This window comes from Chlamydotis macqueenii, chromosome 6, assembly GCF_036417535.1.
Source record: "Chlamydotis macqueenii isolate bChlMac1 chromosome 6, bChlMac1.mat, whole genome shotgun sequence".
In the NCBI taxonomy this organism is placed as follows: Eukaryota; Metazoa; Chordata; class Aves; order Otidiformes; family Otididae; genus Chlamydotis; species Chlamydotis macqueenii.
Genome location: NC_141561.1, coordinates 11,167,874 through 11,190,717, shown reverse-complemented (window position 1 = coordinate 11,190,717; position 22,844 = coordinate 11,167,874). Strand labels below are relative to the sequence as shown.

At 40.3% G+C, this 22,844-nt stretch overlaps 1 protein-coding gene across 2 annotated transcripts in view; it reads left to right on the top strand.

The window, feature by feature from the left end:
* KALRN (kalirin RhoGEF kinase) overlaps positions 1-22,844 on the top strand; it is a 508,172-nt gene that overhangs the window by 337,315 nt on the left and 148,013 nt on the right. For both annotated transcript variants that reach the window (XM_086751416.1, XM_086751415.1), the window contains 11 exons: positions 2,673-2,864; positions 6,189-6,338; positions 7,289-7,403; positions 10,000-10,115; positions 10,685-10,807; positions 13,367-13,549; positions 14,636-14,754; positions 16,488-16,554; positions 17,342-17,451; positions 19,211-19,280; positions 20,996-21,085. In XM_086751416.1, the coding sequence (XP_086607542.1) occupies positions 2,673-2,864; positions 6,189-6,338; positions 7,289-7,403; positions 10,000-10,115; positions 10,685-10,807; positions 13,367-13,549; positions 14,636-14,754; positions 16,488-16,554; positions 17,342-17,451; positions 19,211-19,280; positions 20,996-21,085 (1,335 nt within the window). The remainder of the gene's footprint in view (positions 1-2,672; positions 2,865-6,188; positions 6,339-7,288; positions 7,404-9,999; positions 10,116-10,684; positions 10,808-13,366; positions 13,550-14,635; positions 14,755-16,487; positions 16,555-17,341; positions 17,452-19,210; positions 19,281-20,995; positions 21,086-22,844) is intronic.

Sequence of the window (22,844 nt, the reverse complement as noted above, 5' to 3'; positions counted from 1 at the left end):
GGCAAACATCATATGAAAGGTTATCTCTTCAGCATCTATCGTTGCTTGCTTGAAGGAAGGGAAGGAATAAAAACTCTAGAAAATCAACTTAATCATTAAACTCGTAATGCAGCCAGAAGTTAATAGTAAAATAAATTATTTATCATCTGCAGCTAGTTCTTCTGCTGTCAGATATCAGCCTTTCCATTCATGAAAGTGACACTTATGCATCTCCTGATAATTTCTTTGGTAAAAAAAATAAGATTAAAATTCACACAGTGATCTGAAAATGGGAAAAGTTTGTGAAGTCAGTTTATTCCCATGTCAACTATTTGCAGATCTTTTCACAGCATTTATTTATGAATATCTTTGTTACTGGATAATAGTCTCATGTGAAATCTTTGTTTCATTTTGTTGCTAGCAGAAGAGACGTTCATTCCAACCCAAATTCTGCAATAACTTTACACTGAAGAAGAAGCAAGAGGGGCAATTTTTAAGAATTGCCTGCTAAACTGAGCTTTTGCCCCTCCTTGCCCTGGATTAGCACATCTTTGACCTGGCCCTTGAAAACTAATTGTGAGCCAACTCATGTGCCTCATGCACAGGGCCAGGACATGGCAGGAGGAATAGCATCTCCTCTGAGCTGCTTTCCTTTGGATGAGAAGGTGGTGGAGGCCTACGGACTCTCCTCAGTAGGGCACTACAAGACTCATAGTTCAGCTCAGTACTTTACGTATCTTTGCGTTATGAACAAACCCTACACTCTCAGGTGTGTGATCACTCTGGTTGTGAGAAAGGGAGTCCGTTGCTTTCTCTTGTTCCTGCTTAACAAGGTGTATATGCTTCCCAGATTGTGTTAAATGTTATCTTTTAACAGATCAAAGAAAAGTCCGAAAATTCCTTTCTGTGGTTTAGATGTATTTGAAAATAACCCAAACCAAACCAAACTTTAAATTTTGAAAATAGTATTTTCATAATGGAGATTTGAAGACATGGCTGATTTAGGCAAGGAGGAAGTGTCTTTATGTCTTCTGGTAAACTTTAAATAAGTCAATATACATTATAGTGTTTCTAATAATGACAGAGTTTAAATCTCAGCTAATGACGTATTTTAATACAGCTCCACTCACAGTAAGGAAGGAGCAGCTGTTGCAGCTCCTAAGGGAAAAGGCAGAAGTTTTCTATCAATTCTGTATGAGCTGGCTGGTACTAAGCTGTGCTGTGCTGACCACATCTTGGCAGCTGTCACCTGACAGCAGTGGGGAACCAGACACCCACTGGCTGTGTTTTGGCAGCTTGCTGCTGTTGGGGAAGTGCTTGTGCTGGGTGGTAAATGCATATCACAGAGGGAGAAGAGGGTTACCCTACGGTAAGGGGAAAATAAGTTTTTGAAGGGAGAAAACACTAGATTAAATATTTGCAGTGTTTCATATGGGGAAGAGATCAGCAAAGCACACAGGGTAGGCTGTTCTCTAAAGACATTCTAGATGTGGAATTGATTTTCAGTTGAAATCCTTTAAAGTCTATTTAAAACAAGTATTACAACTCTAACATGAGTAAAGCAGCTGGATATTAAATTTAACCAGTTGTTCTTGAACATCTTCCTAAATGTTTCTGCAAAGTATTAATCCTTTCTTTGCTAATAGCTTTCTCTACATTGCATTATTCATCAGTGTATGACCAGATGATTTCAAGCTTCTTTCCAGGTTCAAGGATTAGATCATAAAAGTATCACATGAGAATTTGTCAGCAGTAGTTACAAATGGGATGCAGAACAGAGAAGTCTTTGCGAGATTTTAGGGCTTCTGTTCAGAAGATTAATATCAAATATGAGACTAAACTATGCCTCAACACAGTTACTTAGGAGGCTGTGAAGGGCCGGGAGATATTGTCCTCACAGCAGCCCACAGAGGAAGGTGTAACCACCACTTGGTCACTCTGAGGGGAGCTGGTGTAGGCTGGGGAATGGGGCAGGTAATTCAATCCTGCCTGTAAAGTGGCTACTGAGTAAATTGGGGAATCATGGAAAAAATGGCTTGACTCCCACTAGCTCTGCCCTTAAGTGTAGCTTCAACATGAGTGAACTGACTTTTAGAAATGTATCTTTTAGGGGCTGATGTTTGTGACATAGTTCATGCCATTTAGTAAGGCAACTTCATGTCTTTCGGGGTTGATGTTTTGTATCCTTCAGACAGAATAATTACACACATGAGTAAAGCTGCTGATGCCAGCAAGCTGCCTGGCAAGAGTCAAATTAGGGTGATCAGACCTAGAGTTTGACAACTCTTTAGTGTTCACTTTTGTATCTGCAGATTGTGCGGGATGCAGTCAGCACTGAGTACAGGCTGGGTGGGAACTCAGCACAGCAGCTGCCTGCACAGGGGTTGATCCGCTGAGAATCCCACCCCAGGCTGTTGTCCAAGGGGCAGTAGCTGATCAGTGGAGCTAACCCATCTTATAGTGCTTGCTTGTCCCAAGCTTTAATAACATATTGCAAATGTGTGTGAATAATTGTAACTAAAATGCTTTGCAGAAAGCAACTGTTAACTGAAGATAACTCTGAAAATGTTTCGCTCTCTCACATCTTCATGCTCACGCCTCGCTTCACCTTCCTACCATACATCTGGCACATCTATACAACCTCTCTTTCCTCCCCTCATACACAGTCCCTCTTTCATGCCACTTCCTTGCAGAAGACACACCAGAGTGCCCTGCAGGTCCAGCAGAAAGCCGAAGTTTTGCTACAGGCTGGGCATTATGATGCTGATGCTATCAGAGAGTGTGCTGAAAAGGTGGCCCTGCACTGGCAGCAGCTAATGCTGAAGATGGAGGACAGGCTCAAACTTGTCAATGCCTCAGTGGCCTTCTATAAAACCTCTGAGCAGGTGAGTTGAACAGTATCATATCTGTGTCATAGCATGTTGCTACAGCCTGGGATTTGGCTCCCAGTGTATAGTGCTAAGGTGTTGCCTCTCACCAAGATCAGCTGTTCCAGAATGTTGAACTGTTCCAAATACCTGCTTTGCTAATACCACTAAGGAGCAGTGCTCGTTCTTCTCCCTTTTTCTTAAGTAATCTCAAAAGTAGGAAGAATGTGGCTTCAGTCACCCCTGCTTGCCCTTAAAAGCTGCCCTTTGTCTTTTTACATCCACACATTAGGTGCATATAAACCTTTGTGTCACCTGAATATGGCCAGTGTTGAGCCCTCAGGTGACTCCCAGCTGGTAAACACTGATGTGAGTGCACTCCACAATAAGCAGCACCAATAGGTGTGAGTTTTCTACTCTGACCCTGAACGCAGAGGGTCTTCTGCCAGCAAGGGATCTCACAGCATTGGCAAATCAACTGAAAGGGCATTTGCTTCATTGGCATAGCAGTGCTAAGCCACACATGGAAACCAAAGTTTGAACTAGTCAAAATTGTTTCTCTGACAAGTATTGTAAGAAAAAACCCAAAACCAACCAAACAAAAAAAGGGAGCAATTTGCAATAACATTCATCTTGAAGTTTTCAGTGAAGTAATGTAGTTCTTGAAGTTTCCTTTTTAGTTGTCCCCTTTCTAATGGGAAGAATTTCTGAAATGCTACCATTTTAGATTCAAGTTCACATGATATCAGAGTTAATTTTGAGGAATATAAATCTGCTTATCCTTGACAACTGCTTGCAATAAATTATTTGTTACTTTGTGAGCAGTACTAGCCAGTGTTTTCACTAGTAGTTTAACACCACCATGCTGAAAAAGATGCCAAGATATGAAGGGATGTTTCTTAAATCCTTCTACGGGACAGATAATTACAGCATACCTTTGTATGTTGACACAACTTTACTTTGTTCCGGGTGTCCATGAATTGCAAAACATATTCCAGTTGGCTGCTGGTACGATGGATTATCCATCCCTTGCACAAGCAGGTGCCATTTATACTGTAGTCAGTGAGAATTAGTGTCATAGTGGGATACTCGAATAGCCTTGCCTGATGTAATTTACTGCAGCCAGACTGTTTGTGTTAGCATGGGCATTGCAGGAATCTGTGGTTTTATACAAAAGACAGTAGTGATTTCCACTAAATTTTCTATTGTTATCGTCACACAGTTAGTTCCTCAATTAGAGAACCAGACATAGGAAGTTTATTAGCACAACTAAATATATCATTATGGAAAGAGATTCTTTTTTCATTAACATCAAGGCTGTAGATAATCCTTGGGACACTTTTTGGTGTAATTTAATGCATTTTTAAGATTGTTTAAGATTAATTCATTCCTTATAATGAATGTCTTTCACTGTGAAGAGTTTCAAACAGATTTACAGTCCCTGATGCATTCAAGATTGAAATGAATTACTGCTGGTGGAGGATTGCGAGAAATGAAAACCATTAAGGGATTCATTAGTGATTTAGACAGTCAAGTGTGCTGGCCAAAATATGCATGGCCAGTAATTTATCAGTTCAGTCTCTCTTCCTGTTTCCAGTTATAGGCAGGCATACTGCAGTGCCCACCAATTCATTAGTTGTGTCTATTCAGCAAATGTTTAATGCAAAGATCATTCAGTCTTTGAATGCTCATAACCACTGCTGCATGTAGTCATCTTCTCTTGGGCTACATAACTGATGTACAGCCCTTAATGGTCTGCTCCCAGACTAGATGACAGTGGATTGGGTAATTTACTGGATCCTGAATTCTCCAAGTATCTAGAAAAAGCAGCTAAAAGGGTGGAGCAACTGTCACAACCAGACAAACCTTTTCATGCCTGTCTTCTGCAAACATACTATGTTTTTGGCGTAACTGGTGGAGCCTTGGCTTTCGAATAGCTTAGTTCCTCTCTGACTTCATTGGAAGCCCACTTTATATTAATTTCTCTCATCGTCTTAACCGAGAAATGGTATTTCCACGTGCAGGTACCATCCTTTCTGAAAAGATGTGGACACCAGGCAGTCCATCTACTTTAATTTTTTTAAGTCACCGAAGTCCAATAGAGTACCAAAGTTTTGAAGAACCTACAAGTAAAATGGAAATGCTCTTCTGTGCCTGAATAACACCTGTGGCACTTACTCTATGATAAATGTTTGAGGGTGAATGCTGGTTTGCATCCAAGCAAGAAGGTGTTTTCAGATTGTCAAACACATAAGGTCCTTGAACACCCTGGCAGCAAAGTTGATCAGTTCACCAGTTTTAAAACTTAATTTGATGTGTTCATAAATGGAGTTATATGAAAATAACCTGTCACAGTGGGAAGGATTGGTGGGCGATGCTGGAGTCTCCTCCAGACTATGCTCTCAAGTATGTAGGGTCCTCTGACCTACACCTATATAACTGTGTTAATATGAAAGTTGCAGGACTGAACAAGAAAAGGGTAAACGTGCTTAGCTGGACCCTCAGCAATAACTAAGTGAATCTTGAGTAATCTCAGCAGTGGAGTGTGTAGGAAGAGCCCTTTGGGAGAGAAGAGGAAAGTTCCAAATGGTCCTGAAAACATTTGCAGTTTTTTCAGTGTCTGCACAGACCACTAAGAGTCATTGTCAGGATCTGCAGCGCAAAAGATTGAGCCTTGCCTGAGGCTACTGCAGACAGAGTTTCTGGACTGTGATGGTTCACTTACCTCATTCCCATTATTCTACCAAGATAGAAGATACTTTTTTAAGCCTTGTACAGTGAAACACCTGTGTCTACCTAGGTTGTGACACTGATTTAATGTCTGTTGGTTTCCATCAGTCTTTACAAAAGCTGTATAGGGAGCAACTGACATGCAGCTGAAGAGAATTAGTTCCAGCTTCAGACTTAGTTTCAGGGAAGTATGTAGCATGTGTTTTTCTTTAAGTATGTGCTAAGTCCCTTGACTTCAGTGGGATTTAAACACATTTAAAGCACCCTTCCGGAAAAGGGATTGTTTGCTGAATGATCTACTGGGGCCAACACTGACCTCTGCCTTGATTCAAGCTTTTGAGCTTCCCCTCAATTACCCATTGGAAGAGAAGAAGGATTTATCACCTTTAAACCAGATTAATTGCATCCCAAACAGTAGAGATCCCTATGGGTGAAAAGAACTGCTAGATCATTCCATCCAGGGCCTGTTTCATACCCACTTATCCCTCATGCCACGCTCCACAGTCAAAAACATATATATTTGAAATGTTATTCATCATAGAATTTTAAAGTGTATGTTCGTCTGATTATGATTGTAGATAACTGAATTGTTGTGCTATGGGTATGTTTCAGGTGTGCAGTGTATTAGAGAGCTTGGAGCAGGAATACAGACGGGATGAAGACTGGTGTGGAGGTCGGGATAAACTTGGACCAGCAGCTGAGATAGACCATGTCATCCCTCTGATCAGCAAACATCTGGAACAGAAGGAGGCTTTTCTGAAGGTTTCATTTTAATTCTCTAGTAAATCAGGAAAATTCCCCATTAAGTAATCAGTTTAGAGCAATGTTGGTGAGTTTGAGAGAAGGCTATGAGGTGTAACTCCAGTTCAGCTACTGGCTGGCTGTATAAGCCCTAGGCCAGTTTCACGCTGTTATAGTAGGGGTAACAAGCGTTGTCATCAATGCATATCTCAGAGAGATGTCATCAGGACTAATTAGGAGGTATTTGCATTGCACCTGGAGGATGTTAGTGGTTGTGCTGGTTCAGAGTTCAAATTCTCAGAATTGCATATGATAAACATTATAAATGACAAGTATTATACAGCATTTTGGTATTGGCTTATAGAAACTATCCAGCTTTTCAAATTCTGTCCTCCAAGCCAATAACTGAAGAACTGCTAACCACTGAAGCAATTGTGTCTCTGCAGGGCAGCACCAGGGTGGAGACAGGTTTCCTCTTGCCTTCCAGGTGCTGTTTTGTAAAAATTGTGGAGCTGACAGGCTGACAAGTCAATTGCCAGCCAGCCTCCCACCTTCCACTAAAACTGATATACAACATAAAACTGTGCTTGCAGGCAAGACTTAAGAAATTACACCTCTAGATTGTACATTTTTTGAAACAATGAGTACTTTTTTTGAGAAATGGATTAGCTTTAGTTAGATTGAAAATGTGTGATGTACTAGCTTTTTACAACTGGATGTTTTATTATTGTCATTAATTTGCCTTAATGTATAAAATCAGCCACTATATTTAAATTTATTCATGTGTTTTAATACATTTATGAGGCTGTTAGAGTCAATAAACTCAGCTAATAAACTTAGCTGGAGCTCTCACGTTTTCAGGTATCAAGGAGAACTTCTCCCTGCAAAATAAGCAGAGAACTCCATTGGGTCCTCTTTGCTTTCTTTGCTCATCTTTACTGATCCTTTTTGGTGGGGGCTGTTTTCCTTAGGCCTGTACACTGGCACGGAGAAACGCTGAGGTATTCCTCAAGTACATCCACCGGAACAATGTCAGCATGCCCGGAGTAGCAAGCCATACACGCGGGCCCGAGCAGCAAGTGAAAGGTTGGTGCACTGGTGTAATGAGAGCATTGAAGGGTTTGTTTGCTTCCCCCTCTGCTGTGTGGTCGTCCTAATGTTTGTGAACGTGCTAAGCTGGCACCTTAAGTTTTGCTATCTGCTGTCACTAAAATGATACGTAAGCCTGACACCTTTAGCAATGGTAGTGAGGCCTCTCAGAAAGCGATCCCTCCTCTGCTAGGCATGAGTTCTTATACAGAACTCTACTGTGTTGCAAGTGGTGGAGGGAGGAAGGCAAATTGAAAAATAGGCTCTGTCTGGCTTCTGTTGTCAGGAGAATCTATGGGAGTGACACTGTGCCACCTCCCATCATGTAGACTGTCAGCTGGGATGATCAGACACTATTTTGCCTTAATATCTGAAAATGCAGAAACAAATAAGCGCATATCAAATACAGGGTCTAAATGCATCCTGTTGCTTCTCATCACTGGAGAAAAATGAACCCCAAACTTGTTTGTTCCTCGGATGGAACTGTTATTTTTTTGGCCCTGGAACCCTGTTTGATGTCCTACCACATCAAACAATCACCAGCAAAGGTATCAGCCTGTAGTTACTTTTCTTTGGTCAAAAGAGCACCATTTACAATCAGATGATACATCTGAGATGTTTGAAATGTTTCCTCTCCTCTGCTTAATTGAACAGTTGTTAATCTGTGCCTAGCAATGCTGCAAGGTACTGATAAGAATAAGCAAAGTGATTCTGCAGAAATAAGCCATTTTTTGTTATTATTGGCTTTCTTATCAGCTGCTGAAAGATACAGGTTAAAAGGACTGCAGTTGTTATATATGTGGGAGGGATGGGAATTTCGGTTATACACAGAAGATGAAAATGGTGCTACTGAAGAGATTCCTTTCCTTCTTTTCTTTCAATACCACTTCTTCAGTGTTAACATGACTTTGTTCAACATTCCCCCCGCTGCTATGTCAAATTCTTGTTGTGGACTTCTGTTTCCTACAGTTGAATATCATGGGAAAATTAATTAAATCCTGACTCAACAAGCCCTTACATATGCACCTGATATAAGCTTGTGAATGTTTCTCACTGAGCTTGTTTGAAATTACTCACTTACATAAAAATCAGCTTGTATATTAGTCTTTTTCTAAGCCAAACATGTAATTCTTATACTTCGCTAGTCTATCCGCAGAAAATCTTTGAAGTGGACACTATAGTTCAGAATAAAAGCAGTGTTTAGTAGGACACTTACTGTGCTTCCAAAGCAAAGTCATTAGTACAGAACAAAATTAGTTTTATTTGGCATAAACAATTTATGCAGAGACCTGATCTAGAGCACTCATGACAAGCTTCAAGTTCATTTTGTCATTCAGACAAAGTTCCTTCAGCAGGGACTGGGCTAGGTTTTGCAATTAACTTAGGTATTACAATTTTTTTTTTTTACCATAATCTGTGTCACAGTTGTAATTGAGGAGGATTACATCCAAATCTGTTTGCTGCCACCAGTGTTGATACAAAAGCAATGAATATCAGTACATTCAGAAAGGGCTTAGGGTGAGAGAGGTTAACAGGTACTGTAGATGATCATAAGTCACTGTAAGTGGTTGAGAAGCCAGGCTCAATGTTTTGATATAAAGAAGTGTGGCTACTGCCAGGGCTGCGTGTGCCTAAGCCACCTTTCATGGATGCCCCGCTTTGAGGATACGGGCAGGAGGGCTGCCATGCCTCACCTGCTGAGGTAGCTACCTGAGCTCCTTACCCAGACATGAACGGGACAAGCCACGCTGACTTAGCTCACTTTAATTAGAAAAGCTCAGGTTTAACTAAGGTTTATGTCAGTTATATAGTGTAAATCTCTTGCATTCTTTTCTCTGGTGCTTTTAAAAAAGTTAAATCACACCCTTTTATCAAGTTGATAGAGTCTGACTGAGCACTCAGGTTTTGAAGGAGAACAAATATGTCCTAGACTCCAAGGAGCAGCAGTTCTCCTGCCAGTCTCTTCCTGGCATCTTTCGCACAGAAAACAGTTTAGAGGACCAATACCAGACCTCAACCCGAAATCATAGCCCAGGAATAACTGCAAGGGAACGGCACACAGAGGGTCGCCAGGCAGCACAATGGTATAAGAAACCTTACCAGGTATGTCGCACTGCAGGCTTAAGCCTGAATTAAATTCAGTCATGGCCAGAGCTCTGCATGGGTAGTAGGCAGTAGTAGGGCAACTTTTCCTATTTCAGCCAGTACTAGACTCCTGAAATAAGCAACAGAAGAGAAAGAAAGGACTAGAAATCATGTATCCCACTGTATTTACTGGGTTAATGCCCAAACTCTGTTCTATTCCCAAACTGTTCATCTTCTCCTTTACCAGATAACCCTGCAACTGCACTTTTTGTTGTTGTTGTTGTGGAGAATTTTTTGTCAGTTGGGTTTTTTTTTTGTTTTGGGTTTGTTGGTTTTTTTTTTTAAAGCATCTCATTTGAATCAATGCTTGTTTTTAAGAATTACAATCTCAAGGGCTCTGCTCTTGGGAGTGCAGCCCAGGCAGAGTGAGTAAATTCAGCTTTTTATGGCTTGTTTCTGTATGCACTCAGAGTCACTAATCATGCAGATGTTTTCCTTTGCCCTACAGCCATTCTGAGTGAGCTGCTGCAGAGGGAGAACCGAGTCCTTCACTTCTGGACCCTGAAGAAGCGGAGATTAGATCAGTGCCAACAATATGTTGTCTTTGAGCGCAGTGCCAAGCAGGTAGTGTAAAAACCCCACTTTGTCTTTCTGTCCTAGCAGTATGTAAATATTTCTTGTATCTGTGCAATGCCTCTATGTGGGGTTCCCGTTGCAATCTCAAGTTGTATTTAAAAATGTTAATGTTTGAAAACATGGCAAATGTAGATTTTTTTAAACAATAAAAGACAATTCCAAAATACAACAACAAAACTTGGTATTTTTGCCAGGTCAGATGAATTTCTGGATTTGTTCATTTGTTTGAAAATAAATATAAGAGCAAACTTGTTTTATTGAGCTATTACTGAATGAGAAAACTGCTGCGCCTACGTGCAGATTTATCTATATATAGGTAGAATTCCCTACATTCCCTTTTCTCCTAGGAAACATACAGAACCTTTTGTATCCTCTCCCACCTGCTTTGATTACTGTATTATTTTTATGTGTTCATAAAAAGTGTTTTAGTATACACAGTATTAAGTCACAATGGATTTGGTATCCTTTATTTGGCAGATTTTTTGTCAGAGGATTAGTTCTTGAAATACAAAGACTATTCATTTTGTTTTTCCTTTTGTTGTTTTTGATGTTCACAGGCCTTAGACTGGATCCAAGAAACAGGTGAATATTACCTCTCTACTCACAACTCTACAGGGGAATCAGCAGAAGAAACTCAGGAACTCCTGAAGGAATATGGGGAATTCAGAGTACCTGCCAAGGTAAACAGTTACTTTAATCCAATTATGGCATCTGCCTTAGTCTATGTTTATGATCCTGTTTCAATGCCTTAAATATCTGTAATAATGTTCTCTTGATTTTGTATTTTCCTCCTGACATTCCTAGCCCAGGAGATAAATGTCTTTTGATAGCTGTGATCTTTCAATTTTAGCAAGACATAGGCACAAAAAGGAGGTTTTCTCCCTCTTGGTCTGTACTGGTTATGGAGTATTTTTGTTCTAATCAGAAGGAAGCGAAAGTCCATTCACACACAGAGTTCACAGCAATGAGACATACCCTAATTCCATCTTCAAAAAATCATACAATAATGGTATGGAGTAACTGATTGATCTGAACATGTCCAAGGACATCTCAGATTCCCAGTCTCTTTCTTCTGTCAATACAACCACAATTTGTTTCATTAATTCCAGCTGGGTTAATCATAGATGATCATTGATCTCATTGGAAATAATCTGCTGATCCTAACAAAATAGTTTAAATAAATGGGTTTGTAAACTCTGGGGTGAACTTTTTTTAATACAAAGCTGCATTACTAAGAATCTATTAATTTATGTGGAGCAATTCTGAGAAATCTGGTGGGGTTTACAGAGGAATGGTGATTTGATCTACTTCTGACAAATTAATTCAAACCGTAGGTAATTCACAGACAGTGAACCCACAGGGGTATTAACAGTCACTGATAAGAATCTAAATTGCAAAGTCAGACTGCAGCAAGACCATGGCTTTGGTATTATGTAGCTTCATTTCACTGTGTCCTGAAATTGATCTTCTGTAATCCTTAAATTCCTCATTAGGCTGTCCCTACTTGCATGGGTTTGATTCACAGGCTTTGTGGTGTTCTTGTCCCTTCATTTTTCCTTAGCTTGCATATTTGTGAAAATAGGAGATAACTAGCAGTGGAAGGAAGTTAATTTAATCAGACAGGACCTATATAACATTCCTTTAGCAGTACTCCTAGCCTCTAACCACCTATAATCAGTCTGCCTGAAATCGTGTTCCAGTTTATAATTTAATTTTGATCAGAGTAGTCCCAATTCATCCTGAAGATTCCAAACCATTTCTGCTCTTCCAATCTTAGCCTAAGATTGAGTTTTGTACCTTGTTCCTTACTGACCATTACTGGCTGTTCCTTACACTGACACATCTAGTCTTGCTCCCTAGGGCTCTAGTAAATCACTTTCCTACTGCTGACCTAGAATATTTTCACTGCCACATGCAATCTGGTAAATGCATGTCACTCCCAGACTAATGTTCTTCTCAAATTAAGCTGTAACTGAAAGCCTTCCTGATACAAATAACTTTCTCAATAACCAATTGTTTCAAAAGCAAAAACCCCAGTAGCTTTTGAGGATGAAACACCTTTTAAATATAATAGGAAATCAGATTTTTACTTCTCCATACCCAGCCTTGCTGAAGTACTTATTTAATTTGTAAAGATGACCTCTGATTCAGCTGTTAGTTTATTTTGCTGGTGAAGTTTTTAAATTTAGTTTTGTGTTTAAAATCTGCTAGATGTTTTCTGGTCTGACATGCATTTGTCCATTTGTGGCCAGATTGCTCATAACATCAAGTACCTGATAGCATGTCTCACTTGGGCAGAGTGGAAAGTTTTCCCCATCTCTGAACAGCAGCTTGCCAGTACCACTGGGGGTACAACTGATTCTTCTTTTGCTTTTAAGGTTTAACATGTGCGTTACAGGTGCAGCACAGTCTGTACAGTTGATATCTCAGTTTTTATAAGCATTTTATACTTGAGTTGACTCAAGCATAGGATCCAGGCACCTTCAGTTCCTAGGATAGATTTGAAATCTAAGCTAAAATTTATAACTAGCTGTTTTGTGCCAGATTTGCCCAAAGTTCCTCAGCATGAAAACCCGTAGTGACTGAGAGGCAGTCAGAGCCCAAGTAGAATAGAAAAGACCTCTGGAAGGTTTAGGATCTCAGTGTATGTTTTGGAGTTCAGGCATCTTTTAGTTTGTAATGCTCTAACTGGAATTTAAATAATGGCAGGAGATTTTATAGTAGACCAGGAATTTGGATTTAAATTCTGTTTGTTTCTGTAACAGAGGAGTAGTGAGTCCAACTCACTTCCGGGACTAAAATGTGGTGTATTAATGACCTGCCTACACAGGTCTGCAGAACCACCTAAGAATAGATTTAGAGTCACCTTGGTGTATTTTATGAGGTGGGACTTTTAAAATCCTGTCTTCTACTCCAAGGCTCACAAAAAAAAATAAGTTTTTGGTTATGAGAAGAAGCATGTCTGACTTCCAATATGTTTTCTTTATATGTTTGTGTCTGTGTGGTTTCAAAAACTTGACTTTTTCTATCTCCTGCAGCTTCATAAGTTTCCTTGTAAAAATGTAAATCCTTTCATGTTTTACTGGGCAAAGTTTAAAGCATCTGATTCTGTATAAGATGAAGTGCAGGCATTTGTTAATGATGAATAAAAAGTCATGAGCTACTTCTGACTGCTGTGTGAATTAAAAGCAAAGGAAATAATAGTAATGCAACATAACCAAGGACCACATTTTTGGCAGCAAACAAAGGAGAAAGTGAAGCTCCTAATCCAGCTGGCTGACAGCTTTGTAGAAAAAGGACATATACACGCCACTGAAATTAGGAAGTGGGTCACCACCGTTGACAAACGCTACCGTGACTTCTCTCTCAGGATGGGGAAATACCGCTACTCCCTGGAAAAAGCCCTTGGAATCAATCCAGAGGTACTGTAAGTCCATGTCTGGGTGGGGTTTTATACCAAAGCTGAAAGTCACAGAGGGAAGTGAAGGCTGTGGTATGAATGCTGCAGGTTGTTGTGTGTCTATTAGAAACACTTAGAAACCTAGCCAGCCTACCTAGCCAAGCTCAGAAATGTTTCTGAAGAGAAAAAGGTTTTTTTGTGACAGATAAGTGATATGAGGAGGAGACAGATGAAGGTCAGAAAGACTTTCTAAGCAAATATTGCACCATTTTCCAGGAGACCATACAGCTACTGGGAAGGAGAGGGAAACACATTATTTGAATAAAAGTCTGTGTTAACTTTAGCATAAGCCATAAATCCTGCTACCACACCGTTATTTTGAATCAAACTCAGGCTTTGACTGTAAGTTTCCATTCTCTCATCCTCTAACTAACCAAAAAATTATTCCCCAACTTAATCTCTGAGCTCTTTCAGGTGAAATAGGGCAACACAAGAGAAACAAAAATTAGAACCTCCTGCTATTCCCTGGCCACAGTATTAAGGGGGAGTTCCAGAAGCAGAAACACTTAAAAACATTTCAGTCAACTATCCTTTGAAATTAAGTATCAAAGAAAGAGGAATAAATTCCCTCACTTACACCCTCAGTATACCTTAGATGTCCTGTTCCTTGTAGGGTCTCTGGTTTACACAAAGTTACTAAACACAGTCTGTAAAGGTATTTCCATGACAGAAGGCTATTGGAATTTGGGATTGTCTCTGCACAGTGCCCTACTATATCAGACTGTTTATGAAGTCTGATAATAGGCAACTAATTTAGATGTGAAGGAGCAAGGTAAAATTTACATTTGTCATCAATACCTGTTTCTAGATAGGAGTAACAGGGAAGTCTATAATAAATCTCATAGTTGGTGGGTTTTTAAGATTTCTCTCTCAGCTTCGTCTTTCTCACTGTAGATCTTCTAAATCTCTTTGAATTTCCTTCTTTCCAACATTAGTATCTTTATCTTACTTTTGTCCCTTCTTATGCATTTGATTTCATTAACATGCTGCATTTTGCACAACAGTAGGATTACAATGACTTTTAAATCTATATTGTTGCTTTTTCTAGGATAACAAGGACCTAGAATTAGATATTATTCCAGCAAGTCTCTCAGACCGGGAGGTAAAGCTACGAGATGCAAATCACGAAGTCAATGAAGAAAAAAGGAAGTCGGCCAGAAAGAAAGAGTATGTCCCCAAATGCTCAGTCTTCCATGACACATTATCTAAGAGTGAATCTATGATATTTGCATGACCAGAACTGACTGACGGTCCTATAACTCCTTCCAGCTGCAGACCTATTGAGATAAGTCGACAGGTGTCGGGCAGAAGTTGTGACTTGTAGGCTAGAGAATTTCAGAACATACAGGTTGAATTTATTTTGGTTTTAATCAGAAGCTACTTTTGGAAAAGGAAAGGACTGAGTCAAGCACTTTGATTAGATCATGATCTCATGGAGATACTGATTGTCATTATTTCATTCTGACTGCATGTGAAAAGTAAAATGGACAGATAAAATGAAAAGCATCTTTATATGTCTAGGTATGATCTGAACTCCAATGACAGGAGGGCCCCTCACTGCAAGAAAGACTTTGAGGCCCTGGAACGCGTTCAGAGGAGGGCTACGAAGCTGGTGAGGGGTCTGGAGCACAGGCCTTATGAGGAGCAGCTGAGGGAGCTGGGATTGTTCAGTCTGGAGAAGAGGAGGCTCAGGGGAGACCTTATAGCTCTCTATAACTTCCTGAAGGGAGGTTGTAGTGAGCTAGGGGTCGGCCTTTTCTCTCGTGTAGACAGTGATAGAACTAGAGGCAATGGTTTCAAGCTGCGCCAGGGGAGATTCAGGCTGGACATTAGGAAATATTACTTCTCAGAAAGGGTAGTCAGGCACTGGAATGCACTGCCCAGGGAGGTGGTGGAGTCACCGACCATGGGGGTGTTCAAGAAACGTTTGGATGTTGTGTTGAGGGATATGATTTAGCTGAGAAGTATTGGTGATGGTTGGACTGGATGATCTTTTAAGTCTTTTCCAATCTTGATAATTCTGTGATTCTGTGACATCCAGAGGAACTAACTGGGTTTCAGTGACACGAGAGTTCACTTGAAGTTTAGGTTCAAATTCCCGTTTGTGTAGAACTGAGAGAACTGGAAATATTTCATACTAGAAGAAATATTTGGAGAGTGCTTGTTGCACTTAAATCTAGAAACAGTCTGATTACACAGTATTTTGTCTTAATTTTTGTGTGAGAATATTTTGGAAAGCATTTGTATGTATGATCTTTCTCAGCCCTCTGAAATTATTCCTACAGTGCATAACCTTGATAAGAAACAGTTTCTACTTTAGGTAACAGTAGTTACACTTGGTCTGCCTGTGGCACATTTTCAAAACACTGGGCATTTCAACTTTGAGATGCTCAGCTTCAGGCACTACAGATGTGATTGCTGGGCTTCCCAGCAGTTTGGATTTTCTCCAGTAGGATACCTAGCTGTTGAAGCCTCTTCAAAGTAGTGGTGTCTCCCAAATCCATTTGTATTGCCACTGAAGGTCGAGTTTCAGGGTAACTTACTGTTGACTGTTACTGAAGATGGAAGTGGTGTTGGTGAATCTCAAGTCCATACTCCTGGGAAAAAAGAATTCTGAGAATTGGTTGAGTGTTGAGGATGGCGTGTAGATTGTAAATCACACCTCAGGGTTGCAGAAATACAACTTAATAGAATTTTCTGCAGAAAAGATATTTAGAAAATAACCCTACAAGGGACTAGATTACAAAGTGGTGTTTCATTCACGGAGCTGAAAGGTGCAAAGTGAGGCAGCTGAAGGCTTAGAGTGGAAGTACACTGATTCTGGAAGAGAACAGAAGGGTGTTTTATTTTCTGTTCATTGCCTGTAACGTCCAAAACACCTGAAATATTTTCTTTTTCAGATTCATTATGGCTGAGCTGCTTCAGACAGAAAAAGCTTATGTCAGGGACTTACATGAATGTTTAGAGGTAAGTTACGGCCCAGGAAGTCTCCAGTATTTTCAGGAAGGATATGGTATCCTTTGCAGTCGTGATGTTCACTGTACTGCAAAGGCTAACCTTGAGGAGAGTCTGTGTGAGGGTACCACTGTTAGTGGCTAGCCACAGAGCTCTGTCTTGCTGATGGTGGGAGCTGGGTGGGCAGCAGAGGGAGCTTGTCTCTCACTGGCAGAGCCATGCCCTGTGCTCCCCACAGGTGACTGTAAACATCTACACCTCCAGGGACACCTGTGCGTGCCTTTATTGGCAAAGCTGTGCTCACCCCTGCAAAGTGAGAGCAATGTCCTGGGATTCAGTAAAGAGCAATATGTTTGCATGTTAACCTGAAATTTGTTGGTTTCTAGTCTTTTTTGAATCATGAAGCACTTTCTTAAGAATTCAAATGTATTCCTTTGGATCATCTTATGCTAGAGAAAGAGCTGGATTTGCACTGTCAAAAACCTTGCCTATCTCTACAGCAGGGTCTTTCTGTTTCTGCCTGAAGTTTTTGGACACCATCAGCTGGACAGCAAAGACAGGTGGTGTTGGCACGTTTCTGCTTTTTCCTCAGACAACTTCTAGGTGTCAGCATTTTTAAATCCTCTGGAGAGCTTTCTGTGACACTGTAACATGTCTGTTTTTTTTTTTTTTTAGTTTATTTGTTTAATCCCAAAGTACATAGTTCTTTTGTCAGCCTGTGGCTTTGGCAAAAGCCAGGGAAATCTATTCTTTTTCACTGCATTTATTCACAAAGCTAAGAATTGCTGGTGTCTTCCAGACTTACCTTTGGGAGATGACAAGTGGAGTGGAAGAAATACCTGCTGGGATCCTTAATAAAGAACACATCATCTTTGGCAATATTCAGGAGATATATGACTTTCATAACAAGTAGGTTTTCCTAACAGTTCTGTTAATGTTTACTGACTAAGAAAACTGTAGACATGTATACCTATACATCCATGCAATGTCTGCAGTGAACACCTACAGTACAACGCACACAGAGTGTAAAGTACATCCAGTTGATACAGATTTGCAAAATAATCCTTGATTTCTTGTGTTGTTTCTTTTACAAAAATGAATTGCATCTTAGTTTAAACTTCAGCTATTAAAGATGTAAAGCCATATTATACCAATGCTTTGTAGTCCTATACGTGCTTTCTATCTCACAGAACTAGATCTAATCTGGAAGCTTGCTTGTCAAAAAATATGATGTCTTGGAAAACATGAAGGGGAAAAAAGGAATGGTTGACATGAGCTGGGTTGATAAGTAGCTTTCCTGCCACTTCTTGGAGACTCTCTGTATTTAAACTAACTAACTGTGCTCCCTTTTATCAAGATAAGACTGTATCAGATCAGCTTAGAGGGCATTTTTTTCCCTCCTATAATGTGAACGCAATAGCAGTTATAAACTTAACATTTAGAGGTGCTGAATCCCACAAATTCAGTCTGAATTTCAAAGTCTGTCTTCACATTACACATCAAAACCAAAGCAGTTTGAAAAAAACAAATCAGAAAAATCTTCTCTGTTGAACTTCTGGGAGACTTTCATTGCTTCAGCCAGACAAATGCACCGTCACATACACACAAATGTGGTCATCACATACACATAAATATGGTCCAGTAGAGGCTGCCATATGCATGCTTTTGTGCAATTAGCTTTAAAGTGTATCAGGGTAATAGATTCAAACTACATATTACATTAAAAAGGCCTTTAAACTATGCTAGGATCACTCAGTTGCCTTCCCATTTCCCCTCTGTTTGTGGTGCTATTTTTTCTTTTCAGTGACCCTGATGGATGCCATCTGACTACTCTCCTTTTTAATTTTCCCTTGTTCCGAGCTACCACCCCTTTAACCCTCAGTCATGCCCCTCAACTGCCTTCTCCTGTCATTTCTCCTTTCTCTGACCCATCCTCCTCTAGCCTGCTGCTTCTGCATAATACTTTTCCCACTAAAAATTGTAGCAATGCTAAAATAAACTGCCCCCCTCCTCACCTCTACCAGCATCCTCCACAATCTTCTCCTTTGGCTGGTGATGTTAAGGCGTCCCCCAGCCTGATTCAGGGCTGTGGAAACAGCCCATTCAGTTGCTTGTCCTTCTGCAACTTCTGTTTCACAATCCGCTTTCCCACTCAGGCAGTGTGCAGGGCTCTATCTGCAAGCAGAGATGTCACTCATGGTACAAGGTGTTGGGAGAGAGTTGATTACAAAATCTGTATTTTGGGAGTTTACTGCTTACCTATGAAGTGTCAAGCTTGTTTAAATTGTTGTTGTTTCTCCAGTGTGCCAAGTTTGATGACGGAAAGTTGGCAGCTTTGAGCTTCTCTTTTTGCTCTTCCTCTGAATCACTGCCCAAGATCTTTCTGAAGATTAACTATCTGGTTCTGGAATATCACTTTGCAGTCCTGCATACACTGACTCCCTGCTAGGGATTGCTACCTTTTCCTTTCTAGTGGAGTTAGGCATGATTGTGCTCAAAAACCAAAGCATACCTTGGCAAGAACACACTTTTTGCACTGGCAGGACACTTAATTAGCCTCATAATCAAGATACAAGTATTGATCGTTAGCACTGATTAACTCATTGGTCTTTCTGCTTCTCCTGGGTATTTTACTGTAACTGATTACATCGGTGTCTTCTTTTTTCAGCATTTTTCTAAAAGAACTAGAGAAATATGAACAACTGCCTGAGGATGTGGGCCACTGCTTCGTCACCTGGGTAATGAGGCTTCTTCTTTTCATTATTTATTCAAATTGATTCCTCCAGCACAGACAGAAACAAGCTGGGAATTGGTGCAAGTGTTACATCCTTAGTGATAAGTGACATTGGGAACTAATCTGGAACTCCAACTGCTTTGTCCTTCACCTCTCCCAGGGTGAAAGGTTCCCTCCCTTAACTCTTCTCCTAAGCAGTAGTGTGAAGGCTTTCCAGAGCCTCTGTCTTTGTCCTGCACTGACCAGGACAGCTTTTACCTCTGCTGGTTCTGTTTAACAGGACTTCATAAAATCAAACCTCTATTTAGGGGTGACATTCATTTCTTTGTGAAGGGCCCTGGGAGGACAGACATTTAAAATCTTAATATACCTTCCTTAGAGAATTTTAGTTATGCCATGAGACCTTAACAAAGGCATGAACAACATATTTTATCAACATTTTTCTTCAGAGATTAGTGTCAAACTGGTAGGCCACTGTGCTCTGTCATTCCATTACTCAATGCCAGGATAATTTCCAACAGGACTTTGAAATCTTGCTACTAAGAGTCTTCATGGGCGTAGGAGGCTCCAGGAATAAGCTGCAGTAATTTATCTGTATGAAAGCTGTTCTCTTTTCAAAATATTTACCAGACAATTCAGCCATCTTCATGTTTTCTCTGATGCTTTTATTCATATTTCAAAGCTGGGAATTAGTATTTTAAAAGTATTTATGGAAAATTTTCCCTTTTCAAAAAAAAAATGAGTGTGTTTGGATAATTTGAAATGGGCTTTTAATTTAAAAACAGGACACAATTATTGATGAAATAGATTCAGAAATACTGTTTACAAAGAGGAGGTTACATATTTATGAAAAACAGACACATTACATATCATTCTATGCAAAATCTTCATGGTACTTTTAAGATACTACCACATCATCTCAGCAACAGTACATGTCCAGAGCTGTGTGTATGGCTACAGACACACTTACAAAGCTGCCTGCCCAATTATAGGGTCCTGTTATTTAGATCTCTGGTATAAAAAATGCAATATTAATAAAAGGAGGCCATACTCCTCTTCTGTTTGCCTGCCTCTCCCTGAGACCAGAGTTCAGTAATACAAAACTGCTCTAAGGCAGGAGTGCACAGATGCTTTTAATTTCCTCTTAAAAATAAATAAATTAGGAAATTAAATGGAAAACACTCCAGCACAATATAAAGTTTGAGCCATTAAAGTCTGAACCAAGGTAGGAAAGGCAAGTTTGTGCCAGGTGTCACAAATCTGAGCCAGTCTCAAGTCAAAAATGCTGTCTTGAGCCAGTTTAAGTTAGGTGCGTCTCTTGCCCAGAGTTTCTATACTGGCTTTATCTGCAGGTAGGTGATAGAGCCAGCACTTCATGCCTGGGTTTTGAGACCTACAGACGTTTGGATACAAGCTGTGTAACACCATTAGAGCTCTTAAAAATTACTTTATAGCTGGATTAAAGTTTTAGGCCTTCCCTCTGTGACACTTGTTAAAGAAAGCCTCCCATAGCTGTTACACCGTGTACCTCACACCCCTCAGAACTGCTCAGGTAAAGTATGAACTGTCTGTAAGGCTTCTGTTCTTAATTTGCAATTCTTATGTTGCTTTGAGAGGCGGGGGTTTATCACCTGTATTTATCCTGCTGAGCCTTAATGAAAGACTGTGCAAGCAGAGAAATAGCTTATCTTGCTTTTCCCTTGATGTTTGTTTTCACAGGCAGATAAATTTCAGATGTATGTCACCTACTGCAAAAACAAGCCTGACTCCAACCAGCTCATCCTGGAACACGCAGGCACTTTCTTTGATGTAAGCCACCATTGCCATTTTCTTTCAGCATTCATAGTGCAGCTGAAACACCTCCTCTTTACATCTGAGCAAAGGGTTCCTTTTTGTGCTTTGGCATATGGGTTTTTCATTCCACCGCAGATACCACATGCCGTGAAAACTGATAGGCTGTGGTGTGATGTGTGATCTTCATCAGGGTGGCAAGTCATTTTTAATGGAGACACACATTCTTATGGGAACCTTTGTGCATTTTTCAAACTAATTTTTTTTCTAAAGATCTGGTTTAGATGTACTCTCTACTTCTGGGTTTAGTGGCAAAATGAAAAGCAGATCCCATTATATTTTATGACCTGAAATCCTTAAGTCCAAACCAAGATCCTGTCCTTCTGTTCTGCAAATTTTACCCACCCTATTAAACATTTGCTTCATCATGCTGGTAAGGGACTCCATTGACAGCAATTAGACTATTTCCTTACAAGCGCTACACCTGGCGATAAACATTTGCAGGCTCCGATCCCAGTTTTGTAGGCTGAGAAAAATCTTTAAAGTTTTTGAGTTCTTTTAAACTGAGCTTTCCCTCTGATTTTTGGAACCTCATCCATTTTGCCATGCTTGTCTGCTTTAATTAGTTGCCTTAAAACTTATAGCTTTAATTAGTTGCCTTTCTGAAAAAAAAAAAATGCTAACACCTCTTTTCCAAAGCATTGAAAGTCTTTTTACAAATGTAACCGCTCAGCAGGATTCAACCTGTGATGTGGTTGGCAGCTGACATGAATCAGCTTCTCTGGGTTTTGTGCGTGCCGGTGGTTATAGCATTTCAGTTAAACTCAACACGGAAAGATCTCATACGAGCCAGAAGAAAAAGTGATGAACACCTTTTTCTTTCACCTTGTTTTTTGCCTTGTGACCGAATGGTCGAAAAGTGGACTTGAACTGGAAGGGATTTTCCAGGAGGTGGCGCTTGAGCCTCTTGAATGGTTTGTACTGGTTGGTGACTCGTGGAGGGTTTGAGCTGCCTTAGATGTCTATCAGTTGTTTGCACAGGTTAAAAGCGTTTCCTCTGCTAAGTTTTTTCCATTCCAGCTCAGTATATGGGCTGGAAACCTGCCTGATGTTGCTTAATAGTGAATATTCATGTGTCAGCATCTGCTGTTTTGCAAGGGGAGATGTTTTCTTTCTGTTGGTGGGAATTGTGCAGGGCTGCCCAGTGATGCCTGTGCAAAGAAAAGAAAGCTGGCTGTCTCCCCAAAAAACCCCTAGGAGTCACTCAACCTGAGTGACTAAGGTAGTACGAAGTACCTGTAGATCCTTCTTATCTTGATCTTGGAGTGGCAGTGGTTAAGTGAGGGGACAGAGGACAGTATGGCTTGAGGAATACAGACAAAATGGCTGGTTCTTTTCTTCCAGGCAGAACCTGAAATTTCCCAGAACACGCTGATGATGAAAGTGAGTTATTTAGTCTAACATCCCTTAGTAAGATCACAAGTGTACAACCCCTCAAATTGCATAAACCATCATAGAAAGCCACCTTTGAGATGAAAACAAGCAGTCCCATTACTCTACCTGAACTCTTCAAGTCCATGGACAATTTGCAGCTTCAGGGATCATTGCAAGGGTTAGCTAATTAGGAGAAGGAGTAAAGTGACATATCTCATTTGAAACTGTGAAGAGAATTACTAGCAGCTATTGTAATAGCTGGGATTTCTAAAGATGTAAGTGAAGCCATACAGGTGGAGAAAAGCAGTTTCTTTTCTTAGATCAGTTGATACAGGTGGAAAAT